This window comes from Gobio gobio (assembly GCF_949357685.1).
Source record: "Gobio gobio genome assembly, chromosome: 4".
NCBI lineage: Eukaryota > Metazoa > Chordata > Actinopteri > Cypriniformes > Gobionidae > Gobio > Gobio gobio.
In genome coordinates this window covers 22,468,373-22,495,208 of record NC_137100.1, presented here as the reverse complement: position 1 = coordinate 22,495,208, position 26,836 = coordinate 22,468,373, and the positions used below count along the sequence as shown (strand labels likewise).

Below are 26,836 nucleotides of genomic sequence, written 5' to 3'. Positions count from 1 at the left end.
ACATTAATGGTCAAATACTGATGCTTTGTTCATGAAGCTCGGTGTAAACTTGCCCACCAGATTGTCTGAATAATGACATACAAATTACAGTATTTTTGACTTGAAACACTCAAATGTGTGTTGTATCCGTCACAACAAGAATAACACTATCACATAACCGCACAAATCCGGGACTGTCCAGGTCTCTCTGAGTCTTTTGTTTTGTCCTGTATCACAACCGCCTGGTTGCCATACTGGCTGTACCACGAGCTCTGACTGCGGCTCAGGTAATTGGTCGGAGGCGCTTTCTCCAGCTCCAGCTGCTGCTGTTGCCAAATCAGCAATGATGTGTCCTTGAACCGGAGCCGAGCGTAGCCCTCCGACATCGCCTTCTCAGCTAAAGGATAGCGCTCCGTCATTGCGAGTATTACCGATGAAGTGCGGGAAGACGTCTTGCTAAATCTCTCATGAAGGTGATCATCTCAACTGTCGTCTTGGTTTTGATCACGCCTTTAGAAAAATGCCCCGAAGTTCCACAACGGCAGGCTTGATGTAGGGAGAAAAGCGACTAGTCTTCACCAGTTGCGCATAATCTAAATGACGGTTAGACCATGCTAATCCCTTCTGCATTTTGTTGGCTGACAATAATGTATGCCGATAGTAGGTGAATTATATTTCACAGTAGCTTCACGAGAACCTGGTCTTCTGTGGTATTCAAATGTGTCAAAAATTTCAGTTTCCTTGTGGAGTAATTCGGGAAAATAAACAGCAGACAACGCCAGCGGCTGCCTGTGGCAACAACGTCCGCTTGAATGCAAGTCCGACTGCAATCAGGAGACGTTTCATGGTTCCTAGTGCAGGTTCATTGAGAGGCTGCTCACTACAGAGCGTAAAGTCATGCGCCCCCTCACTAGATGTAAATTAGGCGTAATGGGTGGAGCTAGAAGGTTCAACCACACCCCTCCCTACCCATATAACTCTATCCATCCACCCATTAGATCCACAGAGGTGGAGCTAGACTAGTTCAAGCTCAACCAATGACGTCCACAAAGGGGGAGTTGGGCATCATTTGGCTCTGAGTCTGCAGTGAGCACCACTTGGGTTTATTTACAGTACAAGTACAAGAGAAATTTTGATGCTATAAACAACAAACAAGTATTTAACCAAGCAATTAACAAATCAAATTCCCAATAAAATAATGAGTTTCATTAATTACATCACCTGAAAAAAAAATGCAGCATCAGTTATAACACAACTTAGTCAGACATAGAAACATGTTTTTATTTCAAAGCAGTGAGCAAGCTAAAAAAAAATTAAAGTCTTCATCATCTGACATAAAACGTTAGATAATAAGCATTTTGTATAGGTGGAAAAATGTGCATGTCTGGTCCACCATTGAGTTGACAAAATATGAAGTAATGCAGCAATTACTAAAGATTGACTGTAAAGATCATATAACTACTGGGAGGTTTCAGTAGATGGTGGATCTTTCGAGGATTTTGTACTCATTTCTTCTTAGGGCCGGCATCAAGAGGCTGTCCAATCTCCTTTCCACGCAACTTAAGACCTAAAAGTGAAAGAGTGAAGAAATATTTTTAAAATGGAGGAAAACAAAGTCTAAAAAAATGTTAAAATAATGTTTGTTCTCCTTTAAAAGGACTTCATTTTTTTTCTTGCACAATTTTTTCTTTTGGCAAACATTTAAAATGATCTATACTGTTCAAAGGTGTGCGGTTAGTACGTTTTTTTCCTTGAGCAGTAAATCAGCATATTAGAATGATTTCTGAAGGATCACGTGACACTGAAGAATGGAGTAATGATACTGAAAATTCAGCTTTGCCACTGCATTTTAAAATATATTACAATAGCAAACAGTTATTTAAAATTGTAATAAAATTTTACAATACTGTTTTTACTGTATTTTGATCAAATAAATGCAGCCTTGGTGAGCATAATGGTGCATTCACACCGGACGCGATTCGTGCGAGTGATTTAAGGCCTGTTCACACCGGGACGATTTTCGCACGCGTTTATCGCCGACGTTTAACGCCTCGTGACTAAACAATGGGCGCCAATGTGAGTGTTCACACCGATGCGTAAAACGCCAGGCGTAAAAGCGTCATTTAAAAAAAAAGGCCTCGGGTTAGTTTTTTTATTTTGACGCGGCGCGTTAAAAACTGGCCGACCAATGAGATCAGCGCTTTTGTTCACGTGCCTGGAGCTGCTGAAGTGACAGTAAAACACGACTTGGTGGCGCTCAAGCACAAAATCGGTCTTGCCGAGCACACATTGATACGACGAAGAAGTAGTAAGTAGACAAAGAAGAAGATGGGCTGCTAATGCTGCTTGCCAGTTAGCAAAAAGTGTGTGAATGGTTTTGCCATAGACATAATATATCTGTGGTTTTGGCAAGCATGTAAATACTGTCTCTCCTCTTCTTCTGTGTGACAAGCGAGTGTCAGAAGCTTAAAGGGCCGCAGCACCACCTTGTGTACCGGGAGCGCATCTACTGAATGTGCACGTTCACTCGGCGCATCGCCAGTGAAAATCGCTTGCGTGTGAACACTCAAGACGCGCCGAAAAACGTCACGAAAAACGCTGGCGATAAGCGCGTGCGATATTAGTCCCGGTGTGTACAGGCCTTTACATGTTAAGTCAATGCAGAGACGCGAAATGGCATTCTGCAGCGCGATTCGCGCGATTGAGGCGGCGCGAAGGACGCGAATTGAGCGTTTTGAACGCGCGATTCGCTCAAGTTGAAAAATCTGAACTTTGGCGGATATTTCGCGCCGCGTTAACCAATCAGGAGCTTGCTCTAGTAGTGACAACAATGAGGAGAAAATCTGTATATTAATATCTGGTTCAGACAATATGATTATCACTGTGATAACATTAAATGACAAGAAACACAACCCAGTCTCTTTTTGTTAAATGCAAGTTTATGTATGATCAATAATACAAAAGTATAAGTAATGTATAACAAGCTATACATGAAATAAAGCAAACAATGCAGTCAAACATTCAAAGTCAGTGCTAGTAGGCTAACGTTACAACTGCAACGTACAGTTATAGCCTAAAAATATAAGGTAATGAAACTTATCTTTGCCCTCAGCCTAAACGATTTGCCAGGGAACAAATTATAGATCCATGAGACCAAAGATCGGCCGTTACAAGACGAATTATAGCTCGAGACACACCACAGAGACATCAGAGCCAGCGGTAGACGGCAGAAGGACTGGCCGAGGAAAGGCTGCCCTCGCCGGCTTTCACGTGCGCTGAGCGCGCTGTCCGCTGGAGCTCACAGCTCCGACAACGGTAGATAAAATGTTCAAATAGGCACTGTTTATGTAAATAAACCACAGATTTGAGCTTTAAACAACTACTTTATCGACTGAAAAAGTCTTAAAACTACGTTTTGTCACACATTAACAGTAGATATGAACAAACAAAAAAAAGACATGTAAACACAGCCCATGTCAGCCATTTCTCAACGAGCTGCTGGCGGAAGCCCCGCCCATGACGCGAATTCGCATCTGTTGTGCAGTGAATGTCACGCGCGATTCGCGCGAGTAAACTCAAAATGTACACGCGTCCACCTTCGCGCGATTAGCGCGAATTATTCGCGCCAATCGCGTCCGGTGTGAACGCCACATAAGAGAGCTTAAAACTTTTTTAAATATAAACAAATAGGGCTTCCCCCCCCCCGAATAAAGATGTTTCTAGTCGACTAGTCATTGCTCATTTAAGCCAATAGTAGACTAATCGGACATTTATGATATTAATTAAATTACTTGAAACCAATTTCTGATGCCACCACCCAGCATACATTTGAGTTTCAGAGCTGAGATAGAATATATGTAACATTGGTTATACATTACAGAGAAATATAAAACCATAATATTAAGCCATAATATTGAAAAAGGTAAGTTTTTTAGGTAAGTTTCCATGAAGTTGTTTGAGCGGATGACGGTGGTATTGGTAACCTAGAAACCAATAGTAAATAAAACACCATCAGTGGAAACCGCTGATTAGTCATGTGGGTTTAATGTTCACTATGTCAGAATTTATTCAGCAAATGCGTTTCCATCTCACATTAACTCTTTTTCAAAAACCACCAAGCAAGCGTAACATCTTTTTTGCGAATTAAGGAGTTTTCCCAAATTCGGTGTTCTCGTTTCTGATGTAGAACTTCAAAATGCACATAAAAACAGGGTGATGGAAACAGCTATAGTCGGCTGCAAAAATGTTGATGATGATGTGGACTCGCCATCTCTGCAGTGGGCTTTTGTTTTCATTCAGATTATTAAATCAGAAAATATTTGTTTTTGATTTGAATTGGTTCATTTAAATGTAGACATTTCAATAGGTCTCGAGCAGTGGTCGCCAACCCGTCGATCGCGATCGACTGGTCGATCTTTATCACTGTCCCGGTAGCTCCCGATAAATAACCGAAAAATAATGAACAACATGTAACAAGTAGAATTATGTACCACTCCTTTAAGGCAGAACGCACGCACTCACTCACGCCCGTTTCACACATACTCCGTCTGCAGTGCGTATGCGGTGCGTGTTGCGGTGCGTATGCGGTGCAGGAGCAGCACGCGCTGTTGTGCTTTCATATATGCTGCGTTTGCACCGCGCAACTGATCCGCGGTTGTATACCACAAACACAGCATTTATTCATTATTATTTTCATTTCAAATCCAAAAGTTGTTACTGAACATGGCTTGTCAGAATTGCAATTCTCTTTGTTTACACTTTCATAGATGTCAAGTTTTAACGTAGTACATTTAAACAACGTTTTATTCAAGTCATTACTTTATATTTATATAGCCTATATAACTTTATATAGCCTATACTTTAGCTCACACAAGTGGCAAAACATTGAAATATAACTTATAGCCTATAAACATTTTAAATTAGAAACTTACAATAGAAACAGCCGACTCTCGTCTTCTCTCGTTTTTAAACCCTTTTAAAAGCAGGTCATAAAGACCTTTGTTTTTCCACCTCCAGGAATGTACGTGCTCTTCCTTATTTAAATTTTTTTAACCTAAATGCCAGGTAAGGTGTCGTTTCCTTGCTTTCCCCGAGAAAAAAAAGCCATGTGTTGACTTTGAAACAGAGTATATTTTAAATTACATACATCTGTGGTAAAATTACTAGATTTTCGTGTCAGTACATGTTTATTTTAAAGCGAACAATGTGCTGTCACTTTAATTCCGCAGTGCAGCACAGCAAAAAATAGACTCGGTACGGAAACGATCGCCGGACTGCTGCAGACGCACCGCACCTGGAACGGACTGACGGACAGCATCCGCGCGCAGTGTGAAAGCTGTAATCCGTTAACATGGGTACGGAAAAAAATACGCACCGCATACGCACTGCAAACGGAGTATGTGTGAAACGGGCGTTACTCACTGATGAGTGGGCAGTCCGTGGATGGAGCGCGTGCCGTGAACATCGCATGTATGCGTGTAATATTTCTGTTGCTCTTTGCACTGTTTATTGTCTGTTCAGTAACGCAGTTGTTAGTGAAGTGTTTTGCAAACTGCCCCATGTGTACGTGGGATCGACGACACTGATAATAAACCCCTGTCAAATATCAGATACGTGAGTTTTGCTTACACTTGACTACAACCATTCAGGCCAGCTATCTGGCCTCTCTGTGTAAAGTGTTACAAACACATTATCAAGGCATGAAAATCGCTCCTTATGCTCCCAAAATGTATTCTCTGCAACCTCGAAATTCGCACAGCACAAATCGACGATGCTATAGTTATGACAGCGCTACTGCAGCTGAATATCTCTTCAGCAAACTGCCGCAAAGGAAAGTAAAAGTTGCCGACACTCAATACACAATAATTATCATCAAAAGTAAAGAAACTAAATGATCAGTGCTTATGCCACACTCTCTCTCCTATTGCAGTCCTTGATTTTGAAATTAGCTGTTGATCAATACAATGCAGCTCATATTTGTTGATTTCGGTGACGTGAACTCCATTAAAAATGCATATAGCGTGGGAATTGAAGATCAGATTTATATCCGTTTTGCGGAGACACATTTATGTGACCAAGTGTAAATGGAATCGTTCTGATAAATCAGATATCTGATCTCTAAAAACACCAGGTATAAATAGTCCCAGCAAGATAACTGTTCGGGATGCTTGAAAAACAGGAAGAAAAATATAAATATTGAATTGAGGAGGGGAGGGGGGTAACATGAATGTATCTCTGAACGAAACTGACTGTCTCCAGAATAGTTTTGATGGCATTTTACAGCGGTACCCAAAGAAACGCTTCTTTTCCATAAGCACCATCTACTGTCAAAGAGTGAATTAGCATTTTTATTCAGTCCATCTGTGTTTGTTTTGTGCAGGTGTGTCTTGTGTAACAATTTCACAAAGCTAAAGTCAGACCATTCTGTATTTGCTCTAAGTCTTGAAATTATGCAATCTAATTTAAATTAAAAAAAACACTGCTCATGCTACATGTGTGTATCTTTGTTTGGATCGTGATTAAAATGCAGTGGTTGCCTCACATTTCAAATTTTAAACAAAGCGTTATAGAGCAAATAAACAATAAATTAATTTGCTTAAACAAATAAAAAAATAAAAAATAATAATAATAATAAAAAAGAAGACAGATGGTCTCGAAATAAAAAAAAAACCCTCTGAATCAGCCATGAAAAATCTATAGTAGATCTTGTCATTCATCAAGGCTGAGGTCAAGGATCTTTGGCTTGAAAAGGTTGGTGACCACTGATTTAGAGAGATATTTATCATGTGCGGCAAGTATACGCTGAGTTCCGGTTCATTTTTGTGATGCGCTCCATTACACAGAGACCTAGATGGCAGAAAGTGCATCCTGGTTTTTTTACAAACATTTTACAAAAGCTCTTTTTACAAAAGTTCTTTTCACCGATATCAGGGGGAAAAAAAGAGAGATTGCGCCGGCGCCTCTGGGTTAGTCCGCACAAACATTTGAATAGGCAGCGATAATCGCGCACATTTATCCAGGTTAACGTTAGAGCGCGCAGACATGCAACGTGGCAAACGGCTACTAACATGTATTGCATTTTTTTTCTGCGACTAACCAACTAATTAAAATATGGTCGACTAAGCCTCTTCTCGTCGACTATTAGGGTCATCCCTATACAAAAAAATCTAATTGATTGCTCGTTACTCCCATTATCAGATACTTTTAGTTGCAGAATATATTACAAGCCACACATACACATACTACAGTGTCACTGGTATGTAAAAAAAATTTTGCACAATGCTGCACCCACATGATAGACCGATATGAAGTCTATGAGACCATGATGCAAGCAATTTTTTATTTTGCTGAATTATACAAAGCACAAATCGATTTCCTATCATTTAATGCATAAACCTTAAGCAGGCGGCAAATAGTAATGAATGACAAAATCCTACCAATGGCTCGCTCAATCTTCCCCATGACTTGGTTATTGGGAATGGCCTTCCCAGATTCATACTCCGCGATGATCTGGGGCTTCTCATTAATTTTCTGCAAGAAAGACAATTATAAATGTTTAAGTCGCATGAAATGTCTTCCATATTGTGACATATCCGAGTGAATCAGCTTGAACAAGAAAAAATGTGGGGCGAAACTTGGTTTTGACATCTGGAATAGACTGGGTTGTTAGATCATGGTGGTTTGCCATTTCCGTGATCTCGTGTGAGTGACAGGTTGTCCCACCATCCTGTCAGTAAACATTATCAGAGAAGAGTTGTCTTTGCTAGTGGGAGGGGGAAGTTATTTTGATTAAAGATTACAAGGGCACATGAATTTTAAAAAATAAAATAACACAAAAAAAGTTGATTTTGAATTCATGGTGACTTTAAAAGGTGAATCATACAGTAAGTTGCGATTGGCCGGCTGGACTTTAAATTGGCAAATACTCACAGTAGCCAGATCTTTCTGGGTGAGGCCCTTACTCTGGCGGCCCAGCTGGATCACTTTCCCCACTTCAAGAGGTACTCTCTGATGGCTGAGCTCCTCTGTCTCTCTGTCCAGCTTGGCTGTGTTCTTGGTTATAACATGCTGTTTATTTTGCCCAGCAGCCCCTTAAAAAACAGAGGTATTCGGTAACACTATACAATAAGGTTCATTAGTTAACATTAGTTACCTACATTAGTTAACATGAACTAATAATGAACTGCACTTATAAAGCATTTATTTATCTTTGTTAATTTCAACATTTACTAATGCATTATTAAAATCTTGTTAACATTAGTAAATGCACTGTGAACTAACCACGAACAGCTGTATTTTTATTAACGGATGTTAACAAAGATAAACTAATGCTGAACAGAGGTGTTGTTCATGTTAACTAATACAACCAAAGTGTAAAGTGTTACCGATTATTCATTTAATTACAGTGAGAATATAAATTGATTATGTACAAAAGGTTTAAATGTTCTTACATTTCTTAGACGTTTCGACTTCTTCTCCCTTCCTCTGAGCAGTAATTATAGCCTGAAACAAAAGCACTATTATTGTTATGTAAACCGAAACTACACGTACATATTTGAGCTGCTGTCGTTATTATGACTATTATTATGGCTTCCATCACGTTTCATACACTGGCTTTAACATTATAGTATTCTTGTTATACTTGATGTCAGGCCGATATTTTAAGCTTTAGGAGACATATTTGCGCATTATTTGAAGCGAAACATTTGCAAGCAGGTCACAGCAACAATGTGTTCGTCAAACGTGAACTAATAACGTCAGCAAACTATGTAGCAGATGACTGTGAGATACCTGCTTAGACTTTGACTGTGCAGCCGATCCCTTCTTCCTCAAAACAGTCACTGTATCCCAGTCACTCTCTGCCATGTTTACGAGAATTATTTGCAGAAGTGTTTGATGATAGGCAACAACGGGGCGTTGAAGTTGTCGAGCACGTCTCTGCTCTTTATGCTACTGAACTAAACCGGAAATACGTCACTAAATGAGATATGTCAACAAGCCCCTGTAACGTGAATTAACGAGTATCGTTTTGTTAGAATGTGCATTTAAAAAAGGGGCGCAGAGAAAATATAAAATTGTATTTTAATATATGTCTTATATTCAATAAACCGAGTGTATCAAAGCTTTTAATTTGCCCTGCATTCCATCTGACGCAACAACATAGTGGAAGGTTTTTCATTAGAAATTATATTAGCAGAATACCAATTTCATCGGAAATATTTATTTACTTACTTACTTAAATAGCACATTTTCTTCAAGAACAGAACAGAAGAACATCCATAAACATAATGACTTTTATACTCTATAAACTGTAAATTATTTCCCCTAAACCCACCCATCACAGAAAACTTTCTGCATTTTTACATTTTCATTTTTTTATTATTATTATAATTATTATATATAAATATAAATATTTTCCTGGGACCAAAAAACATTTTGTCAAACAAACACGCAGGTGCACAGGCATATCCTATGCGGAAGTCTTTCTTGTCAAAAAAAAAAAAAACTGACGCACATATGGAATTATACTTTACCTTTGCAGTTTAAATAAACCATATATCTCACATATTTCAACAGGGAATCTTGGTTTATTATTTTTATTTTTGAATTTAATTAATGAATTTGAATTAAATAACCATCTTCAACAACGTAAGGGCAGATAATTTGAGCGCTGTTGATCATGCTTTGAAGTGAAGCTTGAGTGATAAAAAATATTCCAATATACAAATAAGCTTTCCATCGATTAATCCATCCTCGTTTTCCTTCCCTGGCATCCTCAGGGGGGTGGAGCTGAGGATGCACAAATGAGAAGCACCGTATTGTGGTTATTCCATTTTTCTTCTTTGAAATGTGTTACTTTGGTTTTCAGTGGCATTGCAAAGGTTGTTATTTTTTATATTAAAGGTGTAAAAATTCATTCTTTTACATCACAAAAACTGGCTATTTAGGGGTGTGTAGACTTTTTATATCCACTCTCTTACTTTTTATTTAATTATTAATGTATATATATATATATATATATATATATATACACACACAGTTGCAAGAAAAAGTATGTGAACTACTTGCAGAATCTGTGAATTATTTTTACAAAATACTGTAAGTGATCATACAAAATGCATGTTATTTTTTAATTAGTTATTGTCTTAAGATATTTTACATTAAAAGTCCACAAGACAAAAAAAATTGCTGAATTTATTCAAATGGCCCTGTTCAAAAGTTTATGAACCATTGATTCTTAATATTTATAGTGTCGTTACCTGGATGATCCGGCTGTTTTGTTGTTTTGTGATGGTTGTTCTTGAGTCCCTTGTTTGTCCTGAGCAGATAAACTGCCTAACGTTCTTCAGAAAAATCCTTCAGGTCCTGCAAATTCTTCCGTTTCCCAGCATCTTTTGCATTTTTGAACCCTCTCCAGCAGTGACTGTATGATTTTAACATCCGTCTTTTCACACTGAGGACAATTGAGGGACTCAAACACAACTATTAAAAAAAGGTTCAAACATGCTCCAAAAGGAAACCTGATGCATTAAGAACTTTTGTTGACAACTTTTGAACAGGATGGTCCAATTTTTTCTTCTTTTGTTTATATATCTTTCTTTTTCATTTAGTACTGCCTTTCGGAAGCAACAGAAGATACTGTTTCCCTGAACACAAATCAAGCACAATTTACCTTGATCTTCAAATTCAAAACGTTACCCCCCGGCTCTTAATGCATTGTGTTTCCTTACATACCATTCTCATCTCCGTGTGCCATAACTCTGTCTGACGCACCCACCACTAGCCTAGCTTAGCACAAAGACTGGAGGTAAATGGCTCCAGCTAGCCTACTGCTCAATAATTGTCAAAAGAACGCCAACATTTTCCTATTTACATGTTGTGATGAGTATAGTTACATTGTGTACTAAGACGACGGAAAATTAAAAGTTGTGATTTTCTAGACCAATATGACTATGAACTGTATTATTCCTGCGTAATGATCAAGGAATTTTACTGCCGTACCATGAGTGCAGCAGCGCAATTATATAATGCAGCACCTGAAAATAGGCTAACTTCCATCAACATAACCAACGTGTAACAGACTACATTGTGATTTATCTTATAATTTGTTTTTGTTTTTTGTGTACATTTTTGACGTTTAAATAGGTTTAAGGTCTGCATTATCTGTCTCAATAAGTAGGGACTTTTATTTTGACGGATGTTGTAGTCTACGGAAAGATAGTGAGAGCTCGCGGTTCATCGGAGTGGTATAGGCAGATTTAAAGTTTGCCGTTTGTTAAGCACCCCCCGAAAAGGCATAAGGTGTGTATGTTCTTGTTTACTGTCATCTGTAATGAGTATTTTTGTGTATTTCGCTGTATGTTATGATAATGCTATGAAGAGAGAGAGTTTGTGTACGAGGTGTTAATGCGCACTTCTTTGCTTTATTTGTTCAGCTCTTACAGTGATTTTTTTGGAGATCAAACGGTTTCAATAAACTCCATGAAACACCAGTAAAGTCTGGCCATCATTTGGACACAACGCTACACAACGTGACAATCTGCTTGCACAGAGAACGCTGGGGACTTTTATCAGGTGCTGCATAATATCATTGCACCGCTGCACTCATGGTACGGCTCAAAGTTCCTTGATTATTACACAGGAATGAGTATAGTTTCTAGCCATATCAGTCTAGAAAATCGCAACTTTTCATTTTCCGTCAGTCTTAGTACACGACATAACTATACACATCACAACATGTAAATAGGACAATTTTGTCACTTATTGAGCAGTAAGCTAGCTGGAGCCATTTACCTCCAGTCTTTGTGCTAAGCTAGGCTAGCAGTGAGTGTGTCAGACAGTTATGGCACGCACTGAGATGAGAATGGTATGTTTGGACTTATCTAACTCTGGGGTATATGGTGAATAAGCTAAAGTCCCAAAAAGTTGGCGTGTTCCTTTAAGAATCAATGGTTCATAAACTTTTGAATGGGGTCATTTTAATAAATTCAGCTATTTTTAATATACTGTAATCAATTTTTCATGTGTTATAAGGTGTTTAAGCCGTTTTGTGTAACTGTTCTTGTAATCTTAAAGAACAATAGTATTTTTGTTTGACAGAATTTGACTTTAATACCTTTAAACCGTACAAAGAATTTTGCTTAATCTGCAATGGAATTTTGCTTTAAAAAAGTAGAGAAAAGAGTTTCATCTTCCATTATAATTATACTTTAATTACACTTCATGTGATTTTTCAATAGTGAATGAAGCTTATTACAAATCAACTCTGTCAGTAGTGAGCAGTATTTACACTATGTATGTAGGTCACAGGAGCAGTGGGGTTCTAATAGTCAGTAGCAAGAACATGGATTCAGAGTCTGACCCCTGCTGGTATTTATAGACTGCTGAGTCAGGGTCATGCATTGGCAGATCACTGCTATAAGCACAAAGTTGGTCGGGAGACTGACAAAGACAGCTGCTGAGATATCAAGCAACCATTTCAATAAAAGTTTCATCTCTTCTGTCGAACATTAATGCAAAACAAGCAGTCCAAACATCGGCGCCTAAGTGTGGGTGCCTCTATGGCGCGCTCAATTAATTAATTACGCTACACAAAAGTTATTTGTGTCTCTGACTGCAAATACCAACATAGAGAGAGTGTGTAAGGCTGGGCAAGGCTTAGCCTTCCCTTGGCCAAGGGCTTGAGATTAGCATAACTGCGGGCCTAGGATCAGTTTACTTTGTATATAGCATATTGGCAAAACAGATTTGGTATAGGGTCCAATTAGTATCTGTGTTTGCGCTCTAAAGAGCCAAAAGGTTCTCTTTACAGCGTGTTTTGTGGCCAACCCTTATGAAAAATAAGTATACTTAAAGTTCATTTAATGAAGTATTCTTGAGTAAAGTTAAAGTATATTTTTAAGTATACTTTATGTAGTAGGTATACATCAATGTACTAGTAGTAAACTTGTAAGTGTACTATTTCAATAACGCTTGGGACTAAATTGGCCCACTTTTTAGTATATAAAAGTATACGTTTAAGTGTACTATAAGTGTAACAGTGCACAACTAGTTCACAACTACGTTTCTCATTTGTACTGCATCTGTACTACAAGTGAACTTATAAGTATACTATACTTTACTATTTTAATACTGTAGTAAATTCTTTAGCTTATGAAAGTATACACTTTGAAGCGTACTCTCAGTAAACTAGTAGTTTTATACAACAAGTATACTTGTATAAGTATAAATTTTCTTTAAATGAACGTAACATCATACTTATAGTTTAATATTTATATATTATTTTTGCATTTTAGGTATACTACTATATTCCTATTTGGTTATTCATTTTTTTATACTTGAAATATTGGCTACATTTAACTGTACTTTTACTCTTTCCATTTTATTCTAGCTTCATGCATCCTTTTTTATCAACACTTGAATGTGTGTAAGTTTCATTAAAAAAGCAACATTTAAACAAAAAGCTGAGAAATCACATTTTTGTCAAAGACTACATCCGGATCGGATTCAGAATGATGATCGAATGATGATCAGCACACTTGAATCACAAACATATTTGTTGATTTCTTGAACGCAATGGCCAATCAAAGGTGTTTAAGTTAGCACTGAAAAACAACACTACCGTCTTGAGAGGTGAGTGGATTCTGAGTTCTGCACGCTCGCAAATCCACTCACTAGACATTATGTGAATAAGAGATTCATTGTGCAGTCAGCTTCATTTATTATAACACAACTTTGTGAAGTCACAGTGAACTAAGATGAGTGACAGCCTTTTAGTTATTATAAAGGGAACACTCTTTGCATGCTTTCTGCCATGCCAAATCCTGCATAGGCCTAATTGCTTTTCTGTTCAAATTAACAGTGGTTTGTGAACATAGACGCTTTAATAACAAATGATTTATCGGGAGCATTTATGCTTGGACGTTGTGTGTGACACGTAAATTTAAACTGGAAATGTACTGTGTGTGCTTTTAAAGGGGAAGTTGTGGCCTAATCCTGAAGGTTGTGGGTTTGATTCTTAATACCTGCAGGCAACAACTGAGGTTCTCCCGAGCAAGGCACTTAATCGTTCCCCGGGTGTCGCAGTGAATGGCTGCCCACTGCTCCAGCTGTGTGTCCACGGTTTGCAGTGTGTGTGTGTTCACTACTCACTGCTCCTAATGTGTGTGCACTAACTTGGATGGGTTAAATGCAGAGGACAAATTCTGAGAATAGGTTGCCATACTTGGTCTTCACATCACTTAACTTCACTTCACTTCACTTCCTATAATTCACTACATCCTTAGCCTTACCCTGGTTCACACTCCGCCTATGATTAAACTAAAACACACGTTCTAGTGTTGTCTCAACAAGTCGCTCTCACGTGCATATACCTGATGATTTTGGAGTTAATAACGTAAAATGCAATTTATCATAGTGCAAAAAAGCACAACCTTTTGTGTCAGGTTGTTATGTTGTAATGCTAAATAACTGTAGAATTGTGTGAATCTCAACCGTTTTTTGATTGGATAAAATTAATGGAGAATATCTCATGTTTTTCTGGGATCAGTACCTGTGTTTGGCGCCTAGCATTTCTTCATCTTTATTTGTTGCTCTTTTTCTGTCTGAAGATGTTTTCTCATCATAACAGCTTTTAAGATAATCTTGAGATAGGTCTAATCCATAGACTGAATAACAATGGACATAGTGCCTGTGACATCACCTGTAGATTTCTGAAGAGTGTTTTTGAAGCCCAAAATGGGCGGAGCCAGCCGTCGCCATCTTGGCAGTGTCACCACACGTCACTCCCGGATAACGGAAAATGGGCAAAGAGGCGGGGCGTGGGAGGACCAACAGACAGCAGACAAATGGCTAGTAGTGACAGCAGCGGCAATCCACCTGTCACTCAAGTGGCCACGCCCTTAATTATGCATAACTTTAAGGCTTTTAATAACTTTAATATAATTTAAACGGATGAGTTAAAATCCACCCTCACAGTTGTCATGAAGGGCAAAAGTAGCTATATAGACCAAAACCACTTTTTGTACCATGCTGTAAACATATTTTTTTCTGCTGTAAAGTTGGGCATTTTAACATGGGGGGTCTATGGGATTGATTCCCTTTTGAAGCCTGTCTGTAGCGGCCAGTCGATGATTTGCAGTTTAAGTCTCTTCCGTGTTGGATTCAAAAGAGATACAGGAAGGTTGCCGCTTGGTCTAATCTTATAATGTACAAAGTTGCCATCCTGTTCCATATTTAAGGGGACAGTCATTTTGTTTTCTTATTTTGCCCAAATAAAATCATGCATTTGTTATCATCCTATCATAATAGATAACCCTGTCTCTGCATTTTTATGCATAAAGAATCAAAGAAGAAGAAAAAAAGTCATGATGCTTAATGATATCACACACTTGCATTCGCACATACACAGTAGCCAAATACTCATAACCAATAAATACTGTTGGTAAAAGAAGTACAACTTGTTTGATTTATGCATCATGTATGCTTTTCTTCAATCTGTACAGCACTAAAAGACTTTTGATTTACAACAATCAGGTATCAAATTCATTGACGGGATTCTTTTATTTATGGCCCATACACATATAACACTGCAGTGAAAATCATATAAAATGGCACATCTGGGGCTTGCAGCGATTGAAAACATACAATTTCATATAAACAACATTGCGATTTTTGGTAAAAGTGAAAAATGTGCTTGAAATGTTCAGTAATTTCATTCATATAAATGCGATGCATTCAGAGTATTGTGAAATGTCAGTACAACTGAATTTAAACTCCAGACCAACCAAAACAGTCCAAAAAGTCTCAAATTATCCACGATGTCCTGTAAAACAGTCCATGGTTGTTTAAATTTACAACATTTCTCAAATACATTGTAAATATTCAGAAAATTACATACAATTCCAAGAAAATAGAAATCTGAAATGACTTCTTATGCTGCTTGATAAAGTCCCTGAGCAAATGTTTCGCTCACTTACTGTGATCAATAAAATCCATTAGCCGATTGATATAAATCACACAAAGTGATTTGGCCTTTAATCAAAGTTGACAGTAAAAAAAATACTTGCATCAACGTCCTTTCTCTTAACGCGAAAGGAAAAACTGTGCACCTGATGCTTTTCCAAAGCGTTTCTCCAAACTCTGTATTGCTTTGACAGAAATGGAACAAGAAATGGTCAAATCAAGCTAATGGATGTGTGCTGCTTAGGGTAAGTTTTTTTTTCAGTACATGTTTCTGTCATGCACTTTTCAGTATAGGCGGAGGTCACTTAACCTGGAGGGGGAAAAAAAAACATGCAGCGGCTTTTGAAATCCCGCAATGATCAGTAGAGAGGGCTCCAGTTAAATGTCCCTATGGATATTATAGTCTGGCAAGTGTTGGAGGAGAGCCACACCATCTCCACTAAACTGTAATGAAGGAATCCCAAGGCAAAGCCACATCCGACATCTGTCAGATGGTGGCGACCCAGAAACACGCGGGATGTGCCAGCTAGGACGCCCCATAATACAAGCAAAATACGCAGAGGAACTGCAAGCACCAAGTGTGCTAACAGGAATTTAGATACCATGGCTGCTCGGCTTGCATGTGCTGCTGGGAAAGAATAAATATCCATGGCCAGGTAGTCGAGGAAACTGGGTGCCATTTCCCAAGGCCCTTTACGCTTCACCAACTTCTGCATGCCTGCTACAGTCATCACATCCAGTAAGAGAGCTGTAAAGCAATGATGTTAAATGTATGTTATTAAAGCAATATCAGACTCACAAGAATGTTTTTGGCTATATATCAGCATCGGTGTGATTTGGCCAGAAGATCATGATTTACAGCCATAACACTCTTGCAAGTATGATATTGCTTTTATACAACAATGACGTGTATGTAAATAAGTAAGGAAAAACCAATGAGTTTTCCAAAGACCCTCTTGTGTATGGAACTACTATTTTACACCCCCGATTTAAATCTCTTATTGCTACTTCAAAAGATTCCAATGCGTCTTCATTACTACTTAGAAAATATTACGTTAGAACTAACAAAGACAGCTTAAGCCATTTGAGATTAGGAAAAATGTGAGATTAGGAGGCGCTTTAAACCAAGTAGCTTTCTGTTGTTCAACACGGCAAATCTGCAACATCTTGAAACTGTTGCAAAATCAGGATGGGATTCCCATTGAAATGATTTGATATCACCAGAGAAAATTTGCTGAACATCGCACAGATGTGACGGTACGGGGGAGATAGTGGGTGTCAGTGAAGGTGAGGCTTACGTATGATGAATAAACTGGAGGCTGAATCTCCCCATAATAATAAGAACATCTCAGGCAAGATTGATAATTCAAGTTGTATTATGCTAATCAAGTTTGAAATCAGGATCGCCAAGAAGGCTGCAAAAATAAAGATTTACAGCAAACTGATTCAATCACTTCAGAGACATGGATTAAACAACTGGAGTCGTATTATGGATTCACTATATTTATACTTTTTTTGGAGCTTTACAGTTTTTGGTCATCCTTTACTTGCATTTTATGGACCTACAGTGTACCATACAGTCTAAAAAAGGTGCTATATAGTACTAAAAGTGGTTCTTTGGCTCGTAATCAGGGGAACCATTTTAAGTGCTGTATAGCACCAAATCTTGGTGCTTCAGTGGTTCTTCAGCGGTTCTTCACCGGTTCTTTGGGATGACTGAGGTGCTATATAGCACCACTACCATATACAGAACCTGTTAGGCCCCTGAATGGTTCTTCAGAGTTTTTTCAGTGGTTCTTTGGGGTGGTTAAGGTGCTATATAGCACCACTGCGGTACAAAGAACCTTTTAAACCCCTTTAAATGTTCTTTACAAGCCAAAGAACCACTGTTGGTGCTGTTTAGCACCATTTTTGATGAAGAAATAAAATGCGATATGGCACCTCTTATGGGTTCTACATCACCATTTGACAAAGGTGCTGTAGAGCACCATTAAAGATATGGTGCTATATAGCACCAAAATAGATTCCCCTATGATTACAAGCCAAAAAACACTTTTAGTGCCATATAGCACCAATTCTTTTTTTCGTGATATGGACCTACAGTCTTCTTTCTTTGGACACAATGTGTATGAAGAGCATGTACTGCCTGATGTGTTATTGTTCCCATTACACTCTAAAAAAATGGTGCTATATAGCACTAAAAGTGGTTATTTGGCTCGTAATCATAGGGGAACCACTTTAAGTGCTGTATAGCACCAAATCGGGTGCTTCAGTGGTTCTTCAGCGGTTCTTCGCCAGTTCTTTGGGATGACTGAGGTGCTATATAGCACTGCTACCTATATACAGAACCTGTTAAGATATGGTGCTTATTGCTTTCAACATGATTGCGAGCCAAGAACCACTTTTAGTGCTATATAGCAACATTTTTTTTAGAGTGTATGTTTACCCGTTGTTTCAGATGAAGTCGAACTGGAGTCTGTGAATCAATTAATCTACTTGATAATCATTGATGATCTTTAATGCCTTCAATACAATCACTGAGAAAAATGTGAATTGTTGAATCTCTTGTGAAATGTGTGAAATTGAATGTGAAATTGTTACCTGTTGTTTCAAATGGAGTTGAACTGGAGTCTTTGAATCAATTTATTAAGCTACTTGATAATTATCACCTGATGATCTGTAATGTCTTCAATATAGTCACTGAGTAAAATGTGAATTGTAACACTGATGAAGAACAGAACAGCTAAAACTTTGTCTTTATATCTCCTGTTTTAATCAATAAAAAATATTTTATAGAGTGCAGACCTTCTGTATTGTTTGCAGTGCATGCTGAAATGTTTTACTTCAGATCTTCATAATGTGTTCCGCAGAAGAAATAAAGTCATACATCTGGAAAGACAGAATATTCATTTTTGGGTTTTAGAACCCAAAGTAAAATAAAAGGAGTGGTAAAAGTAATAAATTATAAAGTATAAATGAAAAGATTTTCATTATGCCAGCGTGCAATGAACTAGTCACATCAGTCAGTCAGAACACATATCCTTGTATTCCCTTATCCACTGACCTACAAACCCAACAGCATCCTCACAAGTTGCTAAAAAACCCTCAGTGTGAGCACAGTGTGATTTCAAATTCATTCCAAAATCAGATTTACTTAACAGGATGCAATTTTTTTTTTCATTCTCATTTATGTAGGCTACATAATTATTTTGAATGTCACTTTAATCCCATCAAACATTTACATCGCATTTAAATCTCTTTCAGAAAGAGGTTCAAAAATACAAATAAATGTAACGTTACATGTATCTAACACTGGAATTATCCTGAATGTATTTATTTAAATTGTTCTAAATTAGTTGGAAATCCTTAAGTCAATTTAAGAATTTAAAAAGATAAAACTGTTTTACTATTTCTGTCAGACATTCGGCAAGAAGGTCTGCGTTGGTTTAGAGGAAGACATTTCTCAATCACAGTAGCATGTGTTTGACCAAAATAGTAGCCTGGTGTTTATATAGCCACCCACATTTTTAGACTGTGATACATTTGGACGTTCCTCGGAGTGTCAGTAGCCTATAGGCTACTCCTTATCAGAGAAGCGTTACAACTCACCTAGCAGCAAATTGACCAAAACCTCTTGACCTGCCAACGTGTTGCTTCTTGTAAGACAAAAAATTGTACCGAAGATCCACGGGATGCCATGGCCAGTGAGCGCGAGCAGCTTGACCATAGAGCGCACGCTTCCCCACGACGATGAGGGGTGCGCGCACACGCCGAGCCGCTTAGACATACAAATATCAATGGCCAGAAGAGAGTTCATAGCGATGCCTTTGAATGAGGGGTTTAGCTGCATGCAGTCTTCTTCTGGTAATTCCTTCTTCTCTTTATTGTTCTCGGGCGACTCGCTCTGCGCATTTTCGCCTGGCTGGTGTTGACTTTGCTGCGGTCTCTGCGACGGCCTCCGCGCAGTGCCGCGAGCTTCAGAGCTACCGCTCTTTAAAGGCTGATTTAGAGACATAAACTCGGGTCTGTTCAGCACATTGTTTCGCTCCCTCGCCCTGGATCGAGTCTGGTTTGCAGGCATCTTGTTTTTCTACAGTCCTTCCAGCCTTAAATATGTTTTACTGTCCTGTTCTTCACACTGAGAGACAGTGAACGGTCTACCATGTCCATTCCCAGATCATGTCTTGCTCTGTTCTAAGTGTTGCGACTTCTATTCCAGTTACACTATAAATAGACATTCCAGCCGCCTGGATACATGAGACGCATCCACATGCTGCCTTATTACAGCAGAAAATCGAGATAAACGAATGACACTCGACTAAGTAAATCGCCTTGTCCTCGCTTTAAACATGCACATAAATAAATAAATAATGACAGACAAACTGCATGCTCTGAAGCAAATGTTATCTTTTTTTCTTTTTTTTTTCAAAAAGTGTCAGCCGGATAGATAGATAGATAGATAGATAGATAGATAGATAGATAGATAGATAGATAGATAGATAGATAGATAGATAGATAGATAGATAGATAGATAGATAGACAGACAGACAGACAGACAGACAGACAGACAGACAGACAGACAGACAGACAGACAGACAGACAGACAGACAGACAGACAGACAGACAGACAGACAGACAGACAGACAGATAGATAGATAGATAGATAAATAAATAAATTTTTATTTACTTAATAATTTTAAGGCAACGAGTTTCTTCACTTTTTACAATGTTAATTTAAATATAAATCACTGTGCCACCCATGCAATGCAGTGCCCAACTGTGTTCAAAGTTCATTATAATCATAAATAAATTAAATCAAATATTGTTTCTATACATAGGCCTACACTGTTATGGCATCAAAAAAACAAACAAAAAAAAACCCTTAAAGATCCTTTAAAGTTAAAAGCATTTATCAGCACTTTTCTACCAAACAATTCCACCAAAAACTTTATACTCCATGCATGTGTCACCCTAATTCTAAAATGCCTAACAATCCTTCACTCTTATGCTTCTCATAAAATAGCTTAATGAGCAGATTTTGAAAAAAAGAAAGAACAAATACTGAAACCTGTTGACTGTCCAGCCCCCTGACTCTAAACTACACTACCCAGGATGCAAAACGTCGTCAAGAAGGGAAGTCTAATTCTAAGCCGCTTGGATAAAAAAAGCGAACAGCTGAAGTATTGTATTACACCAGAGGAACCTGACTACCCTTAAATAGGGCCAGGGCGACACAAAATAACCCGACTGGTCACGCTCTTTAAATCTCTCAGATACTATGACGCGGAAATTAAGAGCACCGATATTTTATTTGACACCAGAAATTTTAGTCTCAAGTTATCCCAGAAGACGCAGCGTGGAGCTCGAGCCGTAAAGAGCCTCTGTGGATTTCAACTTAAAGTAATGTTTCTTGTTCTTTTTGCCATCCTGATGGACCTTTTGAATTATGGATCGACTGAATGGCAAACGACTGTTGACTGGAGCGCAGCGTAACAGGTCGTAATGCCGCTCTATTGGACTGTGCCTTACAGGTGCTTAGACTTTTCAGGTTTTAAATCAAACGCACGTATGAGCTGACATCATATATTTTGTGGCAAACAACAGGCAATAGCTACAGTTCTTTAATTATTACGTTTAATCAAATAATTATTAGAATGAATATGTAAGGTTTATTATATTTTTGCTTGACTGAAGGAGGGGAAAGACCTGGGATCTATTAATGCTAAATTTAAGAAATGACAAGAAATATGTAGTGATCCGTTATGTTGACATGTCAGGAATCATGTCATGGATCATGTCATAGCACTGTGACCAGAGACAATTGGGCCCTTTTACTCTCATTATGAATAATACTGCTTCATTTTGATACTGATGGGTGTTTGTGCTGCCAGTCTAAAGAGCCTCCACCATGGGATGTGTACAGAGTGTAAAACTCAAGCCAAGTTTTCATGAGAACATCACAGTCTTGGAACTGCAAGCCTCCATTGATCCTAGTCCAACTGTCATCGATGAATCATCTAATGTGGTTCTGCGTTACCGCACGCCTTACTTCAGGGCATCAGCTCAGGTGCTGGTGCCACCCATGCTTTGCAAGGAGATCTGGACTATTGGCTGGATCCAGGCTTGCAATCAAATGGATTTCTTCAATATATATGGAAATGAAGGAGTGTAAGTGTGTCCATTGTTTAATAATATGAATAGATATCCTGAATACTATTGCCTTTTTAGTGTGTTTATTGTTTTGGGCTTCTACCTTTTTAAAAAATAAAATGTGGAAATTGTTGCGCATGGACCCCGAATACTATCTACACGTTTAAAAAATAAAAAGTTATTTATGGTTATCAATGGTTCCATGAAGAACCTTTAACATCCAAGGACCCTTTCCACTGCACTAGTGTTTTGTTATAGTGGAAAAGGGTTCTTAAGATTATTGAAATATTCTTCACACTGAGGGGGAAAAAGTGCTCTTTTCACAAAAAGCACCTTTGGGGAACCTTGAATGGTCCTATTGCATCACAAAAGTTTTATTTTTAAAAGTGAACCCATAAATGGCAACATTTGTCAGTCAAAGAACTGCACTCAACATAGTATCCACGGGGAAAATTACTTCTTCAAATAATTACTTAGCTTTTAAAATAACCATTCATTCTCAAGTGAAAAAAAGTTAGACAACACGAAACAAAGATGAGAATAAATTTGAATAAAAGTCAATGCATATTATTTATCACATTTATCACATATCACATAGTCACATTGTTTCAAAATGCTAAAATCATTCCCGCCTTTTGCACTACTTAGAGGGCAGTAAATAAAATATTGTTAAAATGAACTAAACTAAATAATCTCAGTTGCTTTCTTCATATGTAGCATGAAAACCTATGCAAAAACTATTTCTCAGGATGTAAGTGATGTTTATGGTCCAATTTCCTGGGATTGTTTCCTCAGCAGCAGAAAAGTTGAACACACCCCTAGAAGGACAAAGGCTTGTCCTTTACCAGCGTCTGTCAGTCAGGTTTTATTTCTAGATCATGTGTTCACATTTTTTATGACATTAACATGCTCCAGGAAATTACAGGGTAGTTAATTGTTAAGAATATATTCCGTTTTTAAACTTTTACACACAAATACTCGTTTCCGATTTGGTGGAAAATAATTAGTGTGAATATTTAAGGTACATCACTGATGCAAGGGTGTATTAAAGGAACACTCCACTTTTTTTGAAAATAGGCTAATTTTACAAGTCCCCTAGAGTTAAATAGTTGAGTTTTACCGTTTTTTTAATCCATTCAGCCGATCTTTGTATCTGGCGGTAGCACTTTTAGCATAGCTTAGCATACATCATTGATTCTGATCAGTCCATTAGCATCTCATTCAAAAAATGACCAAAGACACTTTCAATATTTTTCCTATTTAAAACTTGACTCTTCTACAGTTACATTGTATGCTAAGAACAACTGAAAATGAAAAGTTGTGATTTTCTACACCTATATGGCTAGGAACTACTTTCTCTTTCCTGCGTAATAGTCGCGGATCTTCGCGGCCGTACCATGGCTGCAGCGGCGCAATGATTCGTTGGTATTTTGTGAAATATGGTGATAGTATACACCTTCGACTTACTATCACAGCCCTTTACAACATACAGAACCATGGCTAATCACACAGGTAAATCCACAATACAATTTGTCGGCTGCAAGCCTGAAACTCTCTCTGCAACTACACAAACTTAGTGCCGGTCACATTGAAAGTTACCTAGCTGGGGGCTACTTTCAGGCGCGTAATATCATTGTGCTGCTGCAGCCATGGTACGGCCACGAAGGACCGCGACTATTACGCAAGAATGAGAAAGTAGTTCCTAGCCATATAGGTGTAGAAAATCGCAACTTTTCATTTTCAGTTGGTCTTAGCACACGATGTAACTGTAGAAGAGTCAAGTTTTAAATAGGAAAAATATTGAAAGTGTCTTTGGTCATTTTTTGAACGAGATGCTAATGGACTGATCAGAATCAATGATGTATGCTAAGCTATGATAAAAGTGCTACCGCCAGATACAAAGATCGGCTGAATGGATTCAAAAACGGTAAAACTCAACTATTCAACTCTAGGGGACTTGTAAAATGAGCCTATTTTTTTTTTTTTAAATTGAGTGTTCCTTTAACTCACCATATCATTTAAACAACTTGAAATAATCTGAAAAATAAGTGTCATCTTCCCCCTTTAGATCCAGCTGGGAGATCCCAGAGCTGAGATGTGGGCAGATCCAGGCCATCAGTGATTCAGACGGTGTGAATTACCCCTGGTATGGCTGCACCACTGAGATGTACACGATAGTGGGCCCCACTAAGAAGAGCACCAAACTCACTGTCAGCATGAACGACAACTTCTGCCCAAGTGTGACGTGGAGTGTCCCAGTGGGCACCACGAGCAGTCCTGCTCTCCTGAGCTCCATCCAGAGGGACCAATGCTTCACCACCTGGCTGGTGGCCTTAAACGAAACCACAGCTGAGATGGTGCTTCTCCGAACCGTCCGCTGGAGGATGCAGCTCTGTATTAAAGTGGATCCAAAGAAGCCTCTGGGTCAAAGAGCCATAGTTATGGAGCCACTGATCCAGGAGCAGCCTCAAGTCCTAGTTAGGAATGAACCCATCCCAACAAACACCTTGCTTAAGCCTAATGCCAATGATGCCCAGGTTCTAATGTGGCGGCCTAGAAATGGGGAGCCCATTGTGGTCATCCCCCCAAAATATCATGAAGGATATTTCCTTCCATCTTAGCTTGAAATGATTAAATAATGCTACAATTAAATGAACTTTGGCATGGAGTGAGTGCTATTAAACAGGGCTACTGATTTAAAGTTTGAAAGAAACAAAGGTATTATTTGTGTATTTACTGATTGTTATTATGCTGTTTAAGGACACACATTTATTATATTGTGCACTGTTTTGTTTTAAGATATTTTAATATTTGTCATTTGTATGACGAAACTGCATGTGGCCTTTGGATACTTGGCCATAAACTGAAATGTGGCCTTATAAAAGCGATTATTATGAACTAAACTAAAATCATTTGTTCACACAGAACGAGCTGATTATTAAATGCTTAATGAAGGTGGCATATTTATTTTTAGTCCGGTGTGGCCAAAGTTCTGTTGCCTTTTATTTTGTGCAATTACAGGAAACACATTTGCAAACGTCACTTGTGTCCATGACCTCTTACAGAATGTTCCCTGGACTAGAACTGTGAATAATTTAATTGTCTTCTCATGTTTTAAGAGGCAGCTTTTCAGGAGAGCAAGCTGTGTTTCAGGTACTTCATCTCTGTCTATTTTTTTTTTTAATATGCATAACCTTTAAGTTGAAGATAAGGTGGAAACTCTACAATAAAATCAGTGTGTCACTGTTTTTTTCCCACTGTCTGAGTTTTGTCATTACTAAATAGTTTTTGTCAAAACTTCACAAAAGGCCAGACAGCTTAATTCTAATTTTACTTGTCAGTTTAAATCAAATCTAAATTTATCATACAAGACAAATTGCTTCACAATAGAATTTCAACTTCATATTATTGATATTGTTATTTGATGATTGTGACCAATAATTTTATCTGAATCACACAAACTTTGTTCTTTGTTTGAGAGCTTCCTCTCAATAGGGACCATATGACCTGATTCTAAAATACTCCAAGTTGCCCTATTTTTTTACTCTTATGTATTCATTTACATCTCAAAAGTCTTGTATCAACAGAGACTCTGTGGACATCCTTATTTGTCACATTGTTTAGTATTATCATTGTAAATATGAACAAACAAGAGCAGGGGTACTAAATACAAATAGTCAGATTATCTAGGGGTTCTCAACTCAACAAAGTCCACTTTCCAGAGTTTAGCTCCAACCTTGATTAAACTTACCTACCAGTAACGTTTTAGTAACCCTGAAGACCTTCATTAGTTTGTTAAGGAATGTTTGAATAGGATTGGAATTGGAATGTGGACCATGTGGGTCAAAAAGTGGACCTCGAAAGTGGACCTCATAGGGTCATAGTAACCCTCTAGTGAACCCCTAGACTAGAAAATCTTAATATTTGTATTAATGATGACGTCATATAGGGAAAAGTACTAAACTTAAAATTTGTGATATAGTGACAAATCTTTTTTTAAGTTTTCAGTATGAAGCGCCTGACAGAACCCAGACGGAAACTGACATTTTGTCAGGTTTTATTGGATCATTACCCCTGTCTCTTGGCTGTCAGCATTGGTCTGCATCTGTCTGTGCAGTGTGAATTGGCCTTTAGGAGTTCCGGATCCTGATCATGGATCATTTTATGGATTTTGTTTTAATGAATTAACTTTGTTTTAATTAAATTTTATTTTTAATTAAATTGTATCAATTAAACAGACTGTAAACATACTTTATCACTAGAAATAATTGTTAAAAATGAAAGTATACGCAATCATTTAAGACATTTCTCAATTAAAAGAACCCTTGGGTTGTATATAGAAACTCACTGAACCCTTTTTTTCTAAGAGTGTAAAGCTGAGCGTAATGGATTATCCAAAAAAAAACAAAAAATGTAGGGCGGGAACTTGGTTTTATCTTTTGTGGTTGATTGAACTTTTGGATGTGACTGTTGCACTCAAAAATGGAGGCAGATGAAAGGCAGAAGTCCAGCAAACATCACCAAAGGATGTCCTGTCATTTTACCACAGAAAATTCAGTTGATTAAAGGTTTTGATTAGGCAAAAAAAAAAAAAAAAAAAAAAAAAACATGCTGAATAGTTCATAATATGATCTATAATGTGTATTTAGGAAATACAGTGCATTTTCACTTCATGCTGACTTTAAGCTACTCCAGGACTTCTGTATACAGATAACGTCTTACAGAAACAACAAAGATGCTTTGT

The 26,836-nt window shown here is 38.0% G+C and overlaps 4 protein-coding genes across 8 annotated transcripts; 1 reads left to right on the top strand and 3 right to left on the bottom strand.

The window, feature by feature from the left end:
• Positions 1-7: 7 nt before the first annotated feature.
• Positions 8-544, bottom strand: brd3os (BRD3 opposite strand). Its single transcript, XM_079814955.1, has one exon. It carries the CDS (start codon positions 396-398, stop codon positions 150-152), a length of 249 nt encoding a protein of 82 aa, XP_079671081.1. The 5' UTR covers positions 399-544; the 3' UTR covers positions 8-149.
• A 522-nt stretch (positions 545-1,066) lies between these two features.
• Positions 1,067-9,138, bottom strand: edf1 (endothelial differentiation-related factor 1). 2 transcript variants are annotated; one of them, XR_013816342.1, is made up of 5 exons: positions 8,770-9,138; positions 8,430-8,481; positions 7,909-8,069; positions 7,416-7,705; positions 1,067-1,546 (listed from the first exon to the last, which is right to left on the bottom strand). XR_013816342.1 is itself a non-coding variant. In XM_079814954.1 (5 exons), the coding sequence occupies exons 1-5, from the start codon at positions 8,842-8,844 to the stop codon at positions 1,485-1,487; spliced, it is 444 nt and encodes a 147-aa protein (XP_079671080.1). In that variant the 5' UTR covers positions 8,845-9,138; the 3' UTR covers positions 1,067-1,484. The 2 variants fall into 2 exon arrangements, 1 of the variants encoding a protein (XP_079671080.1); XM_079814954.1 differs by having other exon boundaries at positions 7,416-7,509.
• A 5,448-nt stretch (positions 9,139-14,586) lies between these two features.
• Positions 14,587-20,227, bottom strand: plpp7a (phospholipid phosphatase 7a (inactive)). Of its 2 annotated transcripts, XR_013816317.1 has the most exons (3): positions 19,552-20,119; positions 18,748-18,831; positions 15,518-16,690 (listed from the first exon to the last, which is right to left on the bottom strand). XR_013816317.1 is itself a non-coding variant. In XM_079814505.1 (2 exons), exons 1-2 carry the CDS (start codon positions 20,021-20,023, stop codon positions 16,302-16,304), a joined length of 861 nt encoding a protein of 286 aa, XP_079670631.1. In that variant the 5' UTR covers positions 20,024-20,227; the 3' UTR covers positions 14,587-16,301. The 2 variants fall into 2 exon arrangements, 1 of the variants encoding a protein (XP_079670631.1); XM_079814505.1 differs by lacking the exon at positions 18,748-18,831 and having other exon boundaries at positions 14,587-16,690; positions 19,552-20,227.
• An 842-nt stretch (positions 20,228-21,069) lies between these two features.
• Positions 21,070-25,354, top strand: fam78aa (family with sequence similarity 78 member Aa). Of its 3 annotated transcripts, XM_079814501.1 has the most exons (3): positions 21,196-21,473; positions 21,834-22,110; positions 24,161-25,354. In XM_079814501.1, the coding sequence occupies exons 2-3, from the start codon at positions 21,851-21,853 to the stop codon at positions 24,711-24,713; spliced, it is 813 nt and encodes a 270-aa protein (XP_079670627.1). In that variant the 5' UTR covers positions 21,196-21,473; positions 21,834-21,850; the 3' UTR covers positions 24,714-25,354. The 3 variants fall into 3 exon arrangements, with proteins under 3 accessions (XP_079670626.1, XP_079670628.1, XP_079670627.1); XM_079814500.1 differs by having other exon boundaries at positions 21,070-22,110; positions 24,161-25,345; XM_079814502.1 differs by lacking the exon at positions 21,834-22,110 and having other exon boundaries at positions 21,168-21,473; positions 24,161-25,345.
• Positions 25,355-26,836: the final 1,482 nt, after the last annotated feature.

Excerpts from the sequence above, each read along its gene's own strand:
- plpp7a (XM_079814505.1), bottom strand. The coding sequence starts at position 20,023 with ATGCCTGCAAACCAGACTCGATCCAGGGCGAGGGAGCGAAACAATGTG. Across the intron at positions 16,691-19,551 it reads TTTGGTCAATTTGCTGCTAG|CTCTCTTACTGGATGTGATG; the intron begins GTGAGTTGTAAC and ends ATTGCTTTACAG.
- brd3os (XM_079814955.1), bottom strand. The coding sequence starts at position 398 with ATGACGGAGCGCTATCCTTTAGCTGAGAAGGCGATGTCGGAGGGCTAC.
- edf1 (XM_079814954.1), bottom strand. The coding sequence starts at position 8,844 with ATGGCAGAGAGTGACTGGGATACAGTGACTGTTTTGAGGAAGAAGGGA. Across the intron at positions 8,482-8,769 it reads CACAGTCAAAGTCTAAGCAG|GCTATAATTACTGCTCAGAG; the intron begins GTATCTCACAGT and ends CTTTTGTTTCAG. Across the intron at positions 7,510-7,908 it reads CCCAGAAAGATCTGGCTACT|AAAATTAATGAGAAGCCCCA; the intron begins GTGAGTATTTGC and ends TCTTTCTTGCAG.
- fam78aa (XM_079814501.1), top strand. The coding sequence starts at position 21,851 with ATGGGATGTGTACAGAGTGTAAAACTCAAGCCAAGTTTTCATGAGAAC. Across the intron at positions 22,111-24,160 it reads ATATATGGAAATGAAGGAGT|ATCCAGCTGGGAGATCCCAG; the intron begins GTAAGTGTGTCC and ends TTCCCCCTTTAG.